This window comes from Xyrauchen texanus, chromosome 4 (genome assembly GCF_025860055.1).
Source record: "Xyrauchen texanus isolate HMW12.3.18 chromosome 4, RBS_HiC_50CHRs, whole genome shotgun sequence".
Classification (NCBI taxonomy): domain Eukaryota; kingdom Metazoa; phylum Chordata; class Actinopteri; order Cypriniformes; family Catostomidae; genus Xyrauchen; species Xyrauchen texanus.
Window position 1 is genome coordinate 5,250,952 of NC_068279.1, and position 21,326 is coordinate 5,272,277.

Genomic DNA, 21,326 nt, shown 5'->3' on the forward strand with positions numbered 1-21,326 from the left:
AATCAACACTGCAACCATTTCACACTACACGAGCACAGAATTTAGTTAAAGGAGTAGTTCACCCAAAAATGAAAATTCTCTCATCATTTACTCAACCAAAACCTATTAGATCACTTCTTAAGACATGGATTTAGCCACTGGAGTCGTATGGGTTACTTTTATGCTGCCTTTATGTACTTTTTGGGGCTTCAAAGTTCTGGCCAGAATTCACTTGCATTGAGGAGCTACAGTACTGAAATATTCTCCTAAAATTCTTCATTTGTGTTCTGGAGAAAAAAGAAAGTCATACACATCTGGGATGGCATGAGGGTGAGTAAATGATGAGAGAATTTTCATTTTTGGGTGAACATTCATGAATATTGAATACTCATTAACAATATATAACATTTCTAAAGACCATTTTCTACTTTTTCTCAAATTATGGCTTTATGAACACATAAAAGATGTCAACAAGCTACGCATAGGTATGCAAGTCTTGAGCTGAACAAAATTGACAATGCCAGGTATTTATGGACGCTTTCGAAACACTCCAAACTCAAGTGGCCACAACGGCCTGTAACCATGGCGATGGGTAAATGAATACCAAGCGTGGCCTGAGTCAGGCTGCACGAATCAAAAGGAGCTTTAGAGTTTCACGTTACAGTGCATTCACAAATTCTCAAAAAAAAAATATATATATATATATAAGTACAAAACACAACTGCCATTAGATAAATATGAAGTATATTGAGCATTAACAACCATCAGATCTGAACTGGTCTTTTCTATTATTATAGCCATTGCCGGACACAATGCATGGCTGATTAAAATTCGGCTAATCATTTCAGTCTATACATTACCACCAAAATGAGAAAGTGTCTTTATGATTCAAAGAACATGATACAATGCATATACAGGTCTACTGACAGCACACTTATTAAAGGTAATGCAAACTGAGGCAAACTGCCTTTTCTGAGGGCACAATGGTGATAGCTCATGGATAATCATGAACCATTTGGTACCAGCCAGGACAGATCTTTAATCACAAAGCTTCACCAAACCCATGTAAACCCTTCTTGTTTACCCAGAACAGACCTTGAGATATCCACAAGACACCTTGCTGAGCCAATGGGCAACACTGACTGTCAATGATTGTCTTGAGTTATGAGGGGTTATGGAGTAACTGATCTTATTTTTGTAATTCCACAGACCTCAACACTATGGGTGTAACAAGAATACACAACTTGACACACACAATACAGGTCCATATACTTTTTGGTATTCAACATAAGCAGTTTTTAAGCTGTCTTTCATATATTTAAGTGATTATGTATATTGTATTTAATTGTATGTACATAAAGATGCTACTGACCGATGAATGTATATTTAACTGTATGCCTCAAACCAAAGAAGAAAAGCATAAACAGACTGATAAACTTATGACATAAGTAAAGAAAATAATTAACGTGGATATGCAAATGAGGTGCTGTTAAATGGCACCTTAAATGTACCATTGTTCTGTCATACATGGCAAAAACAAATCATATTCTCAATTGAGTATTTTTGTCTTTTGTTTTAATGATAAAAACATCTAAACTAGGGATGCACTGATGTATCGGCTGCTGATATTTATTGGCCAATAATTGGTCAAATAAAAACCATCAACATATCGGTTATAAGCATGAAAACGGCAATATGAAAAACCGATTGTTTATTTATTATTAATTACTAACACACTTTGTTAAAACTCTGCGAATTCAAATGCACAATCCAGAAATAGGCTAATAACAGTCACAATATGTAGACGGGCTGGCACTCCTATGAACAGGTAATATATAATTTATATTCTCACATTAATGTAGAAAAACCGCAATAGATGGACGTGACAGTAGTGAGGAACTTACATACAGGCTATATAATGAGACATACCAAACCATCGAAAACACTTTGAAACCAGCACTTTGACTTCTGAGACATTAATATCATTATTGCTTGAATTAAGATTGAAATCACAACATGGCCTTGCACACGTACAAAAAGTTGGCCTGCTATGTGTTCAACAGATCCAAAGTTCAATGGAAATGATGTACTGTATTGTTAGAACGGTTCAAAAGCTTTTGTACCCCTTTGTACATTTTTACAAGCATGATTCCTACATTAAACAATGATCAGATGATAAAATAAGGTAAGTGGAAAATATCCGTATCGGCCTATGTTGTTTTGTTAAAACTCTGTATCAATAGGTATCAGTACTGGCCAAGATTTTTTAATCGGTGCCTCCCTAAACATCCTTAAAACAAGATAACATTCTTGAGAAGCAGAATAACATTAAGATATTAAGTCTTGTTTTCAGAGAACTCAAGCTAAATTATGTGGGGTTTATGCTTAATACAAGAAAAACTAAGACAAGACAAATAAACTTGTTTTCCCTTTGAATCAGTCTTAGCGATTTGTTTTCTCCTTTGTTTTAAGCATAAAAAGTAACTATACTTTTATAAAAAGTAAGTAAAGTAACTTCCAAAAACAAGAAAAAACATCTGTCGTTTTGCTTCTCAAGTAATCTTATCTTGTTTTAAGAATATTTCGATATTCAGCCAGATCTCCTAAGCAACCAAATTGGTCCGGTTGCTAGGGAGGGTAGAGACACATGGGGTAACCTCCTCGTGGTCACTATAATGTGTGGTTCTCGCTCTCAGTGGGGTGTGTGGCGAGTTGTGCATGGATGCCGTGGAGAATAGCGTGAAGCCTCCACACACGCTACGTCTCCACGGTAATGCGTTCAACAAGTCACGAGATAAGATGAGCGGATTGACGGTCTCAGACGCGAAGGCATCTGAGATTCGTCCTCTGCTACCTGGATTGAGGCGAGTCACTACACCACCACAAGGACTTAGAGGCATTCCAAATTGGGGAGGAGAGTGGGTGGGGGGGATAGATATTGAAAACAATACACTTTTTCTTTCCTTTTCTTTTTAGCAATGTAGTTTTTTCAAGATGGTATCATGTTTTTTTTTTTAGACATGTAATATGGCAATGCCATTTTTATTCACTATATACCATGACACTCTTTAAGTAACATTAGAATACCTCATAAATACCATGGTATAGGAATATGGTAATCTTTCAGTACCATAGTATTCCAATATAATAACATCACATTGCAATATTTGCATAGATATACAAATATCTGAAGAAGAATTTAACCATACAGATAACCATATGAAATATGAATTTAAACTATTAATTAATGGTCAAGAGCATATTTATATAGAAGTAAATATTGGTGCCATTAATATAGAATTAAATGACATACATACAAATATATCTGTATGGCTCAAAACAAACAAGATTAGTGAAAACATAAAGATGAACATATGAAATATGTGAGTTAATGGTCAGGTGCATCAGAGACAAGTGACTTGCTAACAACGTAGCCAGCTGGATTTAATCCACACAATTATCCTGTAACCGCAATTATATACATTCACTGTATGCATGGAAATAACAACATTATGTGAATATACAGTATGGTAATACAACGCAGTGCTGTTCTTTAATAAAAGACATAGGTTAATACAAACAAACAGAGGTTAGCATGGCTAGCCTGCTGCTACATTGAATGAATCATTTACCTTCTGCGATGACTCGTTTGATCCGGAGCTTCAGCTCCCCGAGCTCAACCACCTGCCCGACGAAGTCGTTCTGATCGCGGCTGGCGCCGGTGGATCCGCCGGGCCCAGCCAGGAAATCGAGCGCTGACTGGAACAGGGACATTTTGTCCCCACTTTTCTGTGGCGCTTATCAACCGGAACCGAATACGGCTTCAGGACAACAGCAGTAACTCAACTAGTGATATGACTAGTTAACAATGGGTTTAATGATATTCAACGCTCTATTCGAGTGTAAAAACATCACAACTCCTGGTTCCGATCGACCTGCTTGCGGCGGTATTTCCGCGAGGTGCTGACGTGGGCCGGTGACGTCACGCACATGAGTTGCTTTCAAGCCCTCTTCTGGTATGGCAGGTCTATGTAAATACATAAAGGTAAAAAATTATCAGAAAATGCACATCTTCCCTTGACACATTTAAAGAACTACACACACACACACACACACACACACACACACACACACACACACACACACACACACACATACATATATATATATACACACACAGGGTTGGGAGGTTTACTTTTGTAACATATTCTGTTAGATTACTCAAGGTCAGTAATGTATTCTAAATACTTTGGATTACTTCTTCAGCACTGGTAGATTTTTTTCACTTGTTTTTGACTATAAAAACTCTGCCAGTACATTAAGACACGTTAAAAATACATTCTCTGAAAAACCTAAATATCTTATGCAGTGTTGTTTCTAAAACAAGATCAATCAAATTCATCTTGATTTAAAGATTTTTAGGTATTTTTACAGGAAAACAATAAAAAAATTATGATTAAGAATATGATTTTTGCCCTAATATCAAAGATCTTACTAGAAAAAAGAAATTATGATCTAACGTGAATTCTCTTGATAATAAATATGATCATGTTTGGTAACATGTGCATGTAAAATGGCTAGAAAGAGCATTAGTTTAGCGTAAAGTTGACAATTGACACAAGGATTATTTATATTTCTTGTGCTTCAAACTTCTCTTTTATATACACTGGTGGTCATAAGTTTGGAATAATGCACAGATTTTGCTGTTATGGAAAGAAATTGGTACGTTTATTCATCAAAGTGGCATTCAACTGATCACAATGTATAGTCAGGACATTAATAACATGAACAAACACTATTACAATTTGATAATTTGATAGAAAAAAATACTCCATAAGCAGCAATATCAGCTTTGCAGATCCTTGTTATTCTAGCTGTCAGTTTGTCCAGATACTCGGGTGACATTTCACCCCTCACTTCCTGTAGCACTTGCCATAGATGTGGCTGTCTTGTCGGGCACTTCTCACGCTCATTACAGTCTAGCTGATCCCACTAAAGCTCAATGGGGTTAAGATCCGTAACACTCTTTTCCAATTATCTGTTGTCCAATGTCTGTGATTCTTTGCCCTCTCGAACCTTTTCTTTTTGTTTTTCTGTTTCAAAAGTGGCTTTTTCTTTGCAATTCATCCCATAAGGCACCCCTGAGTCTTCTCTTTACTGTTGTACATGAAACTGGTGTTGAGCGGGTAGAATTCAATGAAGCCGTCAGCGGAGGACATGTGAGGCGTCTATTTCTCAAACTAGAGACTCTGATGTACTTATCCTCTTGTTCAGTTGTACATCTGGTCTTCCACGTCTCTTTCTGTCCTTGTTAGAGCCAGTTGTCCTTTGTCTTTGAAGACTGTAGTGTACACCTTTGTATGAAATCTTCAGTTTTTGGGCAATTTTAAGCATTGTATAACCTTCATTCCTCAAAGCAATGATTTACTGATGAGTTTCTAGAGAAAGTGGTTTCTTTTTTTTTTTTTACCATTTTTGACTTAATATTGACCTTAAGATATGCCAGTCTATTGCATACTGTGGCAACTAAAATAGAAACACAAAGACAATGTTAAGTTTCATATAATGAACCAAATAGCTTTCAACTGTGTTTGATATAATGGCAAGTGATTTTCTAGTACCAAATTAGCAATTTAGCATGATTACTCATGGATAAGTTGCTGGAGTGATGGCTGCTGGAAATGGGGCCTGCCTAGATTTTATCAAAAAATACTTTTTTCAAATAGTCAGTAATGTCCTGACTATACATAGTGATCAGTTGAATGCTACTTTGGTGAATTAAAGTACCAATTTCCTTCCGAAACAGTAAAATCTGTACATTATTCCAAATGTTGGGCCACCAGTGTGTGTGTGTATATATATCAATAAAAAAGTAATCAAATTACTTAAATAATGTGGTGATTAATCAATCAAATGATTCACAATTAATCGCATATATCAACATTTGCTGGGTAAGGACCCCAATAAAGATATTTTAATAGAAATTATAATTTCAATAATTACAAATAAACATAATAATTCAAATTCTTCAAATACATCACATCATTATGGCCAATGATTAAAGCATTGATCATTAGATAATACATTACATATTCAAGGACCATAGTATTACCATCACTAATTCATGGTACATACAATTTAAACACCAATAATCGGCTATAAACTGTTTATACAATCAGAGCCCTCCTTATGAACCCTGTGCGAGATATTTATGTTCATTTGAATAAAGCATTTTATCCTAATGGCCTTATTTATGTGTATAAGTGTGTCATACTAAGCAAGATATTAACTTTGGGCACAAATTAGAAGTAAATTAGCCAAGTGCTGAGTGCAACAGTTATCCTAAAGCATTATGAAAAGGGTAGGATAAAATAGACATATAGAAACCCCTTAGTTTTAAATATTGTGTGCTTGAAATGTGTCTCTAATTACTTGTCAAGTTCGATTTTCTTATATGTTGTTTGACTAACTTAAAATTTACCGGTCATAAAAAGGCAAACGATTCTTGAAACATTAACTTTATTTTTTTTTTTTCCTAAAAAAGATCAAATATACAGTTGATATAATTTAATATGCATAATGCTACATGGAAAGTAACATGCGTTTGATCAGAAAGCCGTGGTGGAGTGGTTAAACTAGTGGAGGGTAAAGCCCAGGGGTTTACAGTGCTCTCATTTGTCATAGTAACAACAGTCTAGAGAGAGAAGAAATACATTCATCAGTTGAACATCAAAGGACTTTAGACGGGGTACATTTGCCAATCTAAAGCATTACTTTCATGAGAAGGTGGATCAGGCTGTGCTGCAGGATAAGGGCCTATATGTACAAAGCATCTGAAAGTCCAAAGCACTGTTCTAGGATCAGTTTTTCCTCCCTGCGGCCATTTCAGTCTTTACACAACACAGTACCAAACCAAAACATGCACAAATGTCTTTAAGATTGACTTTGTCAATAGGGCCCATGGAGCACCACGTTTGGAATTAGCGATTCGTTACCAGACAATGCATTTGTTTTTGTATCTGATAGTCAGGTATACAAAATATAATTTCTGTACATAATAAAAACCATGTTATAAACAACTCATTTGCATAAAAACAAGTGTTTTTTTGTGTCATTTGCGGAAGCAGCGTAGTCATTTAAACAATACTCTGCTGATTGAACGTAGCACATCACTTATTAGTAGACATGCATGTCAACGACACATGTAATTTAGTAACTGATTGTCTATCTGATTATCTTTCAATGCTGTCTCACCTCCGTCCGATCCAAAATCAGTCCAACTGGAACACATAGTCCACAATGCAATGCGAGGTAGTGATACACAGGTACAGTTCACGCTTTCATTCATGTCATGTTAATAAAATATATATTTATATAGAGTCTAGAACATGGTCGCCTTTTGTTATCCCACAGAGAGGAGTGTGAAACAGGCTTTTTACAAAAATGTACAATAAAGATTGGATGAGAAGGGATTTACAAGAACAGAACGCCGCAGGGGTCGAATTCTTCAGCAAAGCAGACGAGAAGGAGAGAGATCATTTTTGATGAGTTATTTTTGATTAATTGACGGACATTGATCGGATTTGTGACTTCAGATCAAAGCTTAATTGGGTGAATCTCACGAAACCTGTCGAGAGTCATATCTGCACACCAAAATCAAAAGAACATAAATATGCAGTAATATTTTGCTGAAAGAAGCCTATTTTTTGAACTATTAATATTTGTGCATTACATTATTTTCATGACAACTTATTTTCACTATCGTATTGTGTGTGTGTGTGTGTGTGTGTGTGTATATATATATATATATATATATATATATATAAAACATATAATATTTAAATGACCATACTAGTATTTAGTATTCAGTAAAACATTACTATAATGTTATGATGCTAATAAGTGAGAGTTGATATTCAAAACTGTATGTATGTAATCATCTAGATAACAAAAAATTGTTTTCATGCAAAATATAATCGCTTGCTTTTTTTCTTTGGATTTTGGGATAAAATGTAACCTAGATGTGTTTTTGACATTCACCCCATTATGTATGAACACAACACATTGCCAAGTAAATTGGGAATTCATTTGCTTGAAACAGATCTGAATATTGTGGTAGTGTTAAGCCACAAAGTAAAACATTCACGACTTTTCAAAAACAGAGAAAACGCAGAATACGGTCAGAAAACGACCAAGCAATGCTTCTGTAATGCATGAACTGAAAGATGAATGAAAGATAGCTTAAAACAACTATTTATGGTGTCAGATTTGAAAGCCGTTATATTAAAAGTAGTATTTCCACAGCTTAGAGCCATGAAAATCAGGAGGGTGAGTAAAAATCAAAGAGATTTTAGAAAGAACTACCTGACGTGTTAATAATAAAACCAATTATTTTATGAAATTTGATGTGAATTTAGACATTAGGACAGTTATTGCCTGTTAGATATTGCTGATTGGTTTGGTTATTTTTTCTCTTTGGTCAGTTAACTTGTAAACCTAGCATAGGACCTCTCAAAGCTAATGACATGGTGAACTGTGTTGATGCATTACCTCTAGGCCTCAGCTATTTGATCAAAATATGGTCCATATTTATAGTATAATATAGTCAATATTATTTGGTCTCCCAATACTCAAAATAATTTTACAAATAAAAACCTGTGTATTACTAAAATTGAACGTGAAGAACATGAAATAAACAATCTGAAAGTGTGTATATGTGCTGCTAGACTAAAAACTATTTTGATCTATTAATTGTTTAAAGGAATGTTCAAGGTTCAATACAACTCAAGCCCTATGAAAAGCATCACTATTGATAAACTACAGAAAATGGTTTTGTATAAATCAAGCAAAGATCGTATATACAGTAATTTCATTGGGATAAATATTCAAATATAAACTCTTTTGAAGGGGTTGCCCCAAAAGTTAAACATAAGATATTTTCGAACTCTACCGTGCAGCATATTCAACTCTTGTCGTGTCAATCTAAACTCAGTAACTTTTGCAGAGTATGCACAAAACGCCAGAAAGGGATGTGACGCGTCTATCCACAAAGTACTGATTACAAGGTGCAAAATCAATCCACAGCAATAACATCTGAAACGCATAAGCAGAAGTTCCTCCACCTAGAAACGTAGTCTCTCCACTAAAAGGATGACAAATTTAGAGCCAAAAAAACACCTTTTCAACAGAAAACTAATAGAAGTCCTTTTCAACCCTCCGGAATGTCTTGCCCCATAGATTTGCACCGCAAGTGCATTACTGTAAACATGATTTTTGTTTATTGTTTTTTTTACAAACCGAGAGACAATTCAAACTATTTTCTGCGGTAACTGTCACCGGGTCACAGATGCTGACAATAGACCCAAGTTGTTTTGAACCTGAAACATTATTTTAAAGCTACAGTGTACAATTTTTCTAAGTTAAAAATCTATCTATAACATCTTAATAGATAAGACAACTATAAGTAAGCATCTATAGGTTAATCGCTAAATTACCTATAGATACCTCTGTAGAAATTACACACTGCAGCTTTAAAGGAATAGTTCACCCAAGTCATATTTTACTCACCCTCATGTTGTAGGGTGACGCACTCTTGTAATTACATTCTTATGTGTAACACAAGAGGAACCAATTGAATGAATATAGCATGCAACGGTGCCTGCCGACCATTTCAGCCGTCTTGGTTCCGGAAGTATTTTTTCCCCATTCATTTCTTCAGTAGGGATTTCATAAAAACTCTTCTTATAAGAGTTCTAAGCCATGACCAACACCAACCAGCTCCGAGTTGAATCACAACTTTATAAACTTTGATTTGAAGCAAAAAAGTATTTGAAAAATGGGCAAAAACACAAAAGCGATGTACTTAACATCTTTAATGAGAGAATTATAAGTATAGAAACAATATATTTAAAATGTATTGCAAAATATTTACATATATACAAATACATAAGTAGTTTGAGAGTGTACGGATTCTCTGATTGGCGTCTCTTTCTCTGGAGGATCATGGGTAGTGTAGGTTTTCACTCAAACTGCACTATTAAACATGATTTTTTTTAAACAAGTTGAAATAACACAGACTGGTGGCTTCTGGTATGCACCATTGATTAAAAACATCGGAGCTCACGGTAGATCTGCCTTTAAAGGTTTGTTAGTTATCGTTAAAATTGAATTCGCTCATGGAGAAAATTAATGAGATTTTTACTTCCGAAACCCGACAGTTGCGTTCTGCTCCGGCCCGACTTTTCAGTATGATGTCAGCTGATAGTGACTCACTTTGAAGATTTAAAAAAGGACCCATACGTATCGTAAAAGTAGTCAATGCAACTCCTGCAACATATTCCAAGTCTTCTTAAGGCATAGGATAGATCTTGTTTGAAACAATCTGAAATGTAAAGTTATTTTTCAGTGAAAATCTTGATTGTGCATTCATAAGTGCATGAGAGAAGCTTGCTCACACGAGAAGAGAATGAGGGTAAGTAAATCTTTAAAAGCAAATTTTTTGGGGGCAAACTAACACTTTAAGTCTTTGAATAGACCCTTGCCAAGGTTGGGTAGGTGGTGTGTTTTCCCAAGTCTGTGAACAACTTCTTGACCAGCCATCGTGATACTTTCCATAAGCTTTCTCAAACACATCTTCTGTATTCCCATGAGCAGCTGTCTAATTCTCATCTCTATTTTAGTCATTCTATAATAAACACTCATTCCAGCCATAGTGAAATGTCTGTATAATACATTCATGGGGAAGACAGCTGTCAGGCCTCTTAGAAAGGCAAGGTCAGGTGCCTGGCAGACACCTGCCTCTACCGCAAGTCTCGCCTTGCTCTTGCACGATTAGTGCTCTTTTCTCTTTGAGATCGCTGTTTGGCTAACATACGCTCTCCATCCAGGCAAAAGTCCGGGATCGTTTTTCATCTGTGGTCTTTTTTGTTCCTGTTCTCAGTCTCTTTCAGAAGAACATGTACTGGTTGTCGATTGCTCTTTTGCGCCCCCTGTCGGGCGGCTCTAGTTCGTAGTCAGAGTTCCGGTTGGGCAGTAGGGGCGGGAGGGGGTTAGGGTGTCGGAGCAGGTTTCTGCGACCCACCGACTCGCTCCGGCGCAGGGGTACGGGTCGGTCAAAAAGTGAGGGGGGTATGTGGTGTAAGGCTGGGGCTAATGCTGATTGGGGTAAACAGGACTGGGCCACGGAGGGGCCGGAGTGAGGGTATGAATCCAGGCTCCAGTGCGCCAGACTCGGCTCAGAGTTCCAGCGAGAGAAGGGCACCAATACCGGAGAGCCAAGAGCTGAACTCTGACCTATGGAGGCAGAACAGAGAAAATGCTAGTATGCAAAAGTGATGGAGAAAAAGCATTATGTGGGTGTATGTGAGTGTTTCTTCATCTTTGGAGAATTTCATGTCTCAGGGGTTGATTTTTATCAAAACGGTCTTAGCCTTGTCTCAGACCCAGACTTTACATTTTAAACTATGGTTTAAAAATATATTAAACCATTATAAAAATACAAATTATAACATGTTTGAAACTATGATAATCTACACAAAGAGTGAAATAAACATAAACCAATTAAATATTTATTGTGTGAAAATTATTTCTAATATCTTTTTTTAAATTACAACTGTCCCAGTTGTGGCATCATTCCCACCACACCAAATAATTCTGCTCCTACTATAATGTACTCTTTATTGATGCATGTTTATCTAATCTAAAATATACAATAAATATAAAACATGAAAAAGTCTTCCTTGTATTCATTTATAGAAAAACAGTGAATCACACTTTATTTATTATTTCTAGCTAGATTCTTACTTCATATTTTACTGTAAACAATTTGAATTGACTTGGCATAGTTGGCAGCAACAGTTGTTTGGTCGAAATGATGGTTCCTCAGATTGGAACGCTAACGTTTGTTCGCCAAAACATCCTACTTGTGTACATCACGTTAAGTGTATTAAGTCCTGTATTTGCATAATTATAAGTTACAGTATATAAGTTATAATTATAATTATGCAGTTATGCATAAACGCATAACTGCATTTGTTCTGACAAGAGCCCTGTGTAAAACACAATTCCTCCATATATCCCATAGGGGGCTTCATCTTCACACTAACCATCTACATTCTCTACATTCTCTATGTCAGTAAGAATGTGCATGCTTGTATGTACAGTATGTGCAGTATGTGCACACAATATAACATGATAGTAATTGTGTATATGTTTGTGATAAAACATGTCTCTGTATTTTTGCTTATAAGTGATCACATTAACAGTTTGTGAGGGAGTGTGACTGCAGGAAAATGGACATTTAGAAAAAGACAGATTCTGTGTAATGTGCTTAATTCATTCATTCATTTTTAAGTGTGTCTTTTAAGTATCCAACCACATTCAGTGTCTGAATGTCTTTAAACTAGTTTAAGGGCTGTAAATCGATAATTGTTTTTAATCCAATTAATTACATGGTGTCCCGATTAATTAATCGCATTTACAAATATTTGCTGAAATCCCCTCATATAACAATAATTAAATATATAATGATGAAATAATTATACATAGTTATCTTTAAATATAAAAAAATTAATTTATTTTTTTTTTTTAAATATATATATATATTTATATATATTCATATAATTAAAATGCATTACATTCTTTTGGCAGAAGAGTTCATCATTAATAAGACAATATAAAAAGCGGTTTTAGAATACAATGTATTGTTTACTACCATATTATTGATCATAAGTCAATCATTGACACACAGTTCACAGCAATCCATTACACAAGTGAATTTGTCAATCAGTTGGAGATTTATTATGAGGGCTTGTTTAAGGACCCGTCAATGTACACCTGCGTCAGACATGCTTGTGTCGCGTCTCGGGTGTGTTGCGTCATAAACAAAACATTTGTAGGTGACTGTGTCAAATTAAATATAGTTTAATACTTAGAACACATCTTAATTTGTACATTTGATTAAATGCAATTAATTGCGATTAATTAATCGGGACACCATGTAATTAATTGTATTATATATATATATATATATATATATATATATATATATATATATATATATATATATATATATAAATTAGGGCTGACGATTTAACGTGTTAATTCGGTGCAATTAATTTTATTAAAAATAACGTGTTAAAAACTTTACGCAATTAAATCGCAATGCCCACGGATCGTAAAAAGGAAGATTCCTGAGAAATGCAAGCTTGTAGTACCACCTGTTTACTCCAGAGGGCAGTAAGTGAAACTACCGCTGTGTGTCAACGCGCAGTTTATACAGTGAAGAAAATTAACCTTCAGCAGACAACACAACACAAACATGTGCTACGTTCTTGCATTCGAACTAAGGGATCTCAAGATGTGTTTAAAGATTGAGTATTAAACTATATTTAACTTGACACAGTAACCTAAACATTTTATGTTTATGAGACAACACACCTGAGACGCTACACAAGCATGTCTGACGCAGGTGTAAATTGACGGGTCCTTAAACAAGTCCTCATAATAAATCTCAAACTGATTGACAAATTCACTATATATATATATAAATAATTGTAAAATATTTAAAGATAACTATGTATAATTATTTCATCATTATATATTGAATTATTGTTATATGAGGGGCTTTCTCAGCAAATATTTGAATATGCGATTAATTAATCGGGACACCATGTAATTAATTTGATTAAAATTTGTAATCGATTGACAGCCCTAATATATATATATATATATATATATATATATATATATATATATATATATATATATATATATATATATATATATATTGTACATATAAATAATGGTAGATTGAAATTTTTTTTTAAAAAATAACAATACCAGATGGCTTTGTTTAGATGTTTAAAAGACTCTTTCAAAAGAAAATATATATTGTCTCACCTGTGTGTGTGGGGTTTATCCGTACGTAATTGGCCAGCATAACGTCACATGCTGCTCCGCATTCCAGCGGGATCGGACAGTTGCGGAAATGACTTAGCATGTCCATGACAGAGGGAAAACGCAGGTGCTGCACGCGACACTGACCCCACTCGGTTAGAGACAGACGCAAATGCTGCCAAAGAGAGACAGTGGAATATGCATTATAAATACAGACACACAGAGAGAGAGACTTAAAGGAATATTGCTGGTTCAACACAAGTTAAGCTCAATCGACAGCATTTGTGGCATAATGTTGATAATGTTGATCCAAAAGTTGTTGATATGCTGTCCTTTTCTGCATATCGCGGTGCCGTATTGTGGTCCATTCTGCATAACGCGGCGGCTCATTTAAACTTATCGCGGCCCATTCGGCATGGTTCGCGGCCGACACATCGGCCAGTCCGCCCGTGATCTGACACAAAGTGCGTCAGCCCACCGGGAAAATGCCCGGTATGCCAGATTACCAGTCCAGCCCTGAATGCTGAGGTGCTGTGGGAGGTTGCTAGGTGGTTGCTAGGGTATTCTGAGGGCTGCTTGCTGGCAAAGAGCCCACTTACATGTCTCTATAATATTCTGGACCCTAGATATGACCTGTTTATCACCCAGCAAGCAAAAAAAGAAGAAAAAAAAGCACACCTCTCCTCAACAAACCACACAATTTGATGTATTATTGTCTGCAGCACAAGCATTGCCGAAGTTTAGGCGTGTTGCGTCTATTTGATTTAATCGTGATTATATGAGACAACTGTAATTTTTGTGCACTTTAAATTCCAATCACATTTTACTGTCCGAAAAAGGAAAATTTAAGCAAAAATAGGCATGCCATCAACGGTGGGTTTTTGCGTCTCATTTTCAGGTGTTATTGTAGGCTATCAGAGCGCATAAAGATGAACTGCTTCTGACCCGCCCTGATGTGTCATGCCGTCTGCGGCGGTTCACGCAAATCTCCAGCGAAAATACACAGGAGGATTTTGAAAGTGAACACCATAAGTGCATCGCTTTCACTTTAACTTGTAATGCAAATGTGATATTATGTCGGTTTAACTAGTTAATTTAATGCGATTAATTACAAGAAAAAATGAATGCAAATAATCATGCCCTTGACCTGTGCGAAAATTCAGTAATTAGGAATGTTCCTACCATCGGAGCAATTCAAGCTTGATGTACCACCATGATGTTTTTGCGAATTTGTGGCAGTAGGGGGCAGTCAGGGGGCAGCATTCCCGCTGTACAGGCAACGCACCCCATCAAACCAATGAGCGAAACAGCCAGCACAGCCTTCCACAAATGAAAACAAGAACGATTTTTTTAACAACTGGTTACAAAGAGACCTATTGGAGTTCTTCGGTGTAAAGCTGAAGGCCTGTCTGGTTGCGTCTACCCCTCGTCGTCTTCATTTGTTAGTGACAAATCTGTGCTGATATAAACAACATTTTACTGAACTCTATTTGGAAAAACAAATCCGAAAATCTGTTTTGACGATCCGATGGTGGGCTGGAAGTTCTTGATTTAATTGAATTATTCAACTCTTTTAGAATTAGCAGGTTGAAAATAAATGCCTCTGTAACCGTGACTCAATTTGGTACTTTATTCCTAACTCGGCTTGAATTATCTTTTTAAACATTGCAGTTCCATAACCTCCAAATTGCAAAATTTCACCAACATTCTTTCTGCACAAATGTTCTCCCCACAAAGAGATACTGTGGAATAATTTTAATCCAAAACAAATATTGGTTTATGGATAAATGGTTTAATAAAGGTATTATATTTGTTTTGGATCCATTTAAAAATGATAGTACTGCAGGCTACTTAAATAAAAAGTGTATAGCATTGTATAATTTTCCTACGAATGCAAGGACTTTTATTTTTGTTGTTTTTGTTTGTTTTTTTTAATTCTAGCTGAAATTTCCAATCGTATAAAATCTCTTTAACTCATTAACAAGAACAAAAAAAAAAGTTCTTAAGCATTTTGACCTTGTTTCATAATACTGAGTGAGTTTCTATTTACTTTCATTTGAATATATATAGAACATTAATTATATCAATATTTTTTCTCTCTCTCTCTCTCCCCTCTCTCTCTCTCTCTCCCCTCCCTCTCTCCCTCTCTCTCCCTCTCTCCCCCTCTCTCTCCCTCTCCCTCTCTCTCTCTCCCTCCCCCTCTCTCTCCCTCCCCCTCTCTCCCCTCTCTCTCTCCTGACTATTCAGCTAAAAAAACAGCCTTCCACAAATGACGTGCTCTTGATCTCTAGACCGAGCACAAAACAATGCAGGGTTCTTGTTTTTCAAAGTTTCAAACTAACTGTTTTAACATGTACTAAATCATGGAGCTCATGAGCAGAGATGCTGAAAAGAGGTGATTTTGGTTGCGACTCAACCAAAGTGAGATGCTCCAAAAGCATCCGTCTGTTGCATGAGTACACAGACCAACAATTACAAATAGTGCAGACAAAATTAGGCCAATAATAGGGTTATGTTTAATAATATGGAAATAAAACAAACAATATTTTGACTTTTATAGCAACTTTTTGTATTGTCTAAATACTTGTCTGCTGTCGCAATTTACAGTATGTATATGATGTACTATATTTGATTTATTTGCATTATAATATATACTATATACTATTACATTTAAAATGATTTAAATTGCTATACACTGTATATGAAATCATATATCCCTATTTTATGATATGTTTCCAAGATAAATATGAATAAATGACATCTGAAGATGCATGTGTTTAAAGCATGCATGCACCTAAATTCTGACAATGTGTATGACAATTAATAATACTTCTTCAAACACCCTGACCATGAGCATGAGCAATAGTGATAAAGCTTTAAAAAGCAACACTAACTAGGCATGCAAAAATAGAGAAACCTTTGTATGATTTAGCCAATAATTACAAGCCAAATTCTGAAAAAGATGGCACAGAATGAAAAATGCTAATAAATACAAAAAAGAGTGACTTGTCAATTCTATTCACCACCTATTGAAAGCACTACACCAACACATTATTTGATGTTTTACCTTTTGAATGTATGAATTTATTTATTTATATACACTCATTTCAAATCAATTGCAACATACTCCAGAAAAATATTGGGACTGTTGAGAGTTTTACCATTGTGTAACATCACCATTTCTTCTAATAACAATTATTACGCATTTGGGCACTGAAGAGACAAGTTTGTGAAGTTTAGCAAGCAGATTTTTCCCCCATTCATCCATTATGCAGGTTTTCAGCTACACAATTGTACAAGGCCTTCGTTGCCATGTTGTGTGCATAATGCACCACACATTCTCAATTGGAGCCAGGTCAGGACTGCAGGCAGGCCAATCTAGCACCCGCACTCTCTGCTTATGCAGCCATGTACTTGTAATCTGGGCAGTATGTGGTTTTGAGTTGTTAACAGAAGAAATGGTGATGTCATGCAGTGGTAAAATGTATGCATGTTGCAATTAGGGCTGGGCGATATGGCCAAAATTATCATCACTATATTTTTTTCATGTCGTTCGATATCGACATTTATCTCGATATACAGTCACATTTGCACATTGCACATTTCTTTCCATTTCCAAGTTGGCAGAAGAAAAGAAGAAATCAATTTAATCATAAACAGTCAAAATAGTCTTTACAAAACTGCACTGAGGGCCCAGAGACAGCCGAAGCAGAGGGGTCTGGCGGATCTTCTACCAAAATATAAAAATATTTTATAGTTTATTAATAGAGTGCAATTGGATATGAATGTCCAGCAGTCTAGTATTTGTTTGAATACTTTATAAGTCAAGTGATTTATTTTTATATTTTTTACATTCCGATACCCAAGTATTGGGAATAGAAGCTCTTGTGACTGAGGAATTATACTGTATGGGGATTCAGGGGTATCTCCTGAGAGTGGTGGTGGCGTAGTGGGCTAAAGCACATAACTGGTAATCAGAAGGTTGGTAATCAGAAGGTCGCTGGTTCGATCCCCACAGCCACCACCATTGTGTCCTTGAGCAAGGCACTTAACTCCAGGTTGCTCCGGGGGGATTGTCCCTGTAATAAGTGCACTGTAAGTCGCTTTGGATAAAAGCGTCTGCCAAATGCATAAAAATGTAAAAAAAATAAAATAAAAATCCCCTAACTCGTTTTTGGATTTTTTTTGCATTTTCCATATTGTCAACCTTTTCGGAATTGGGGTTTCATATTTTTGTTATGACCGATAACAGATATGATGGCTGACATTATAATTCTACTCGGTTCTGCTTTTTGTTTTATTTTTTCTGCATTAACACTAAAACTCCAAATGTACAATTTTACACACTTTGTGATACTAGCAAGCCCTCATGTTATCTGCACATGCAGAATTTCGCAGTGTTTGTTTTTAAATATTTGAGATAACACGATAATGCTTTTAGCAGCCATTAAGACTGAAGAACTCCCAATTCAATTTATCACATTTGACCATGAAAATCCCTGATATTTTCTACTTTCAACAGCAGCCTACCCATAACACTTATAGTTTTTAAAAGCCAGTCTTGACTGATACCAATATGGTGGCTGACACATCGCGCACCGCTAATCAAAATAATAGAATTGTACATGCTAATGAGGAAGACGAAGCTGATAATGATGGTCATTACCTTTGCTCTGCCCTGGTAGTTAAAGGTGAGGACGTAGTCTCCCCTCCGTGTCTCGCTCTGTCTCACCAGGAAATTGCCATGACCAATCGCCCCAGCATGCTGTACAAGGTAGGCGGCCCGCACGCGCGATATGGGCCCATGGAACCATGGGTAAGAGGACAGGAAGTGATCTGTTTTATCGTAGCCGTGCTGAGCAAGGGCAAACCCTGGAGAACCTGCGGAGGTCATGAATATGGTGATTTGACTCATTAGCTTGTAAAAATATAGGCAAACTCATGCCATGAAAAGTGTAGATGTGTATCTAGATATATGTGTGTGTGTGTGTGAGAGAGAGATTCACCCTGGCTGCCTGGCTCTGTGCTCCCTCTGCAAGCAGCATTGAGAGGATCACTCACCGGAAACGATTCTCCATCCATACAATCTGACCTGGAACACAAACATATTACATACAAACACTCATTAATAGAATAGATGAATAGAAGCCTTTATCACACATTATACATATTTTTTATTTGCATATATACAGTGAAATTCATTTTTCTCCACATATCCCAGCTAAGCTGGGGTCACAGTGCAGGGTCACCCATGATATGGCGCCCCTGGAGCAGATAGGGTCAAGGGCCTTGCTCAAGGGCCTAGAAGTGGCATCTTGGTGGTGCTGGCGATAACCCAGAGACTTAACCGCTGAGCCACCACTGCCCCAAACATATTTCAACTAATTTATTTGCATAATATAGAGGTATAATGAAGTCATAATGTCAAAAACATCACCATATAACATCCACTGGGAGTAAAGCCACTTGAATTTACAGTATGATGACAAAGCAAAGCTTTTAATAACAATCATAAAGTATACAGTGGTATACAGTGGACTCATAAGGTATTTGGACACTTAAGACATTAGATAACAAAATATCACACAAAGTAGCATTTATTTTAAAGAAAGATAGCAAAAGTACAATTTTCAAGCAAAACATTTCACAAAAAGTTTGTTTTGAAATCCAAAAAGAATAGAAATGGATGCAGCAATGTATCAGTCGCTAATATTTATCTGCCAATTATTAGCCAAATTAAAAGCATCGACCTTTCGGTACCAAGCATGAAAATGCAGATATGAACAAATTATGGTTTATTATAATTAAATAGTAACACACTTTGATAAAGCTCTGTGAATTGAAATGCGCAATCCAGAAATAAAATAGCCACAATATGTAGATGGGTTGGGACTCCTAAGGACATGTACAATTAAATTTTTATTCGTTCTTGTTCTCATGTTAATGTGGAAAACTGGCATAAATGGACGTGACAGTTGTGAAAGCGGCACTTTACTATATATGATGAGGGAAACCATCCAAAACGCTTTGAAACCAGCAGACTTCGACTTTTGAGAAATTCATATAATATTCAATAATGTAGCATGATTGATTGAATTAAGATTGAAATCACAATATGACCTTGCGTGATTACTACACCTTAAAAGGATTTGTTTCAAAATAAAAGTCTGCATTCTGCGCTCCAGTCAGAGCTTTGTGAGCAAGTGGCACCCTCTTGCAGCATGGATAGCACTATCCATTAGACCAATAATTTAAAAGTGGAATTGCCCAACATATGGATATAATGAATTTGTAATATTTTATCACATATTGTACGTATGTGTCAAATGTGAGTTCTGTTGTTTTGAACAGCAAAAACAAGAAGTGCAAAAATTATTTAGAAGTACTAAATAACCTTTTTTTCTTATTAATCATGTTATCATATTTCATTATTTTTTTTTATAGGTTTATCTTCTATTTATCTTTCATTGTTGACTCTCTTTAAAATGTTGCCCTGTTATGTGTTCAACAGATCCAATCCATGTTCAATGGAAATAATTTTTTGTTAGAACAGTAAAATGCTTTTGTGCCACTTTGTACATTTTTAAAGCATAAGAGTAAAACTGTGATCTGATGGCAAAATAAGGTAAGTGGTTAAATATCAGTTTCAGCCTATAATTTTTTGTTAAAATCAGCATTGGCAAAATAAATAAATAAATTTATATCGGTGCATCCCTACAGTAGATAATGAAGACAAAACATATTTGGACACAGTTGTCACACGTTAGTGAAACATGTAATGTGCTGAACTCCACCTGTGGTTTCTCTGCTAGGACACCTGTGTGAACTTGAGGGGAACTGACATAATGCATGCACTAAAAATGACTTCGGGGCCAGTTGGTTACAAGTACTTGCAAGTGAAGTTAATTCTGAGAAAAGCTCTAGCAAATGCACTGACATTTATACATTTTTATGTATGGGTTGTAGTGAACATGAAACAGGATTATTTACATCTCATTTTAATTCAGAAATAAACAAGATATTCTACTAGAAAGACTTTTAAAGCGAGACTTGATTAGACATTTTATCCATCAGGAATTAAGTCACAAAGAATGTCATAAAAAAGGGGATCCCACTTCAATTCCCTGATATTTCCAGGTTTTCCATGACCGTGGGAACACTGATGTATCATAGAATTCTTTTAGTAACAATTTTCAACATAAACAACATGCAGACTTTTGTGTCATCAATTCTACTGAAAAAAACAGACTGAGAGAGGTGAATGGCAAGAGAGGATGAGCGGTGATTCTATTAATTCGAGAAAGAGAGAAGGCTGAGACGATATCAGATCCTATAGGCAAAGAACTGGACTCAAATACAGATATTGCTTTGAAGCCTATAGGGATGAAATGAAGGCGTAAAGGACGGAGGAAGAGAGCAAAAGTAAGAGGTGGTGGGGAGGGGCATTTGGG

The 21,326-nt window shown here is 35.9% G+C and overlaps 2 protein-coding genes across 3 annotated transcripts in view; both read right to left on the reverse strand.

Moving 5' to 3' along the window:
* Window positions 1-3,939, reverse strand: part of LOC127643300 (cyclin-G-associated kinase-like) — a 48,506-nt gene extending 44,567 nt beyond the window's left edge. The window contains exon 1 of the mRNA XM_052125980.1: window positions 3,612-3,939. Coding sequence (XP_051981940.1) covers window positions 3,612-3,753 — 142 coding nt within the window. The 5' untranslated portion in view covers window positions 3,754-3,939. The remainder of the gene's footprint in view (window positions 1-3,611) is intronic.
* An 886-nt stretch (window positions 3,940-4,825) lies between these two features.
* Window positions 4,826-21,326, reverse strand: part of LOC127643302 (SH2B adapter protein 3-like) — a 64,563-nt gene continuing 48,062 nt past the window's right edge. For both annotated transcript variants that reach the window (XM_052125981.1, XM_052125982.1), the window contains exons 5-8: window positions 18,882-18,967; window positions 18,542-18,756; window positions 13,879-14,050; window positions 4,826-11,271 (exon numbers count right to left, since the gene is read on the reverse strand). In XM_052125981.1, the coding sequence (XP_051981941.1) occupies window positions 10,925-11,271; window positions 13,879-14,050; window positions 18,542-18,756; window positions 18,882-18,967 (820 nt within the window). In that variant the 3' untranslated portion in view covers window positions 4,826-10,924. The remainder of the gene's footprint in view (window positions 11,272-13,878; window positions 14,051-18,541; window positions 18,757-18,881; window positions 18,968-21,326) is intronic.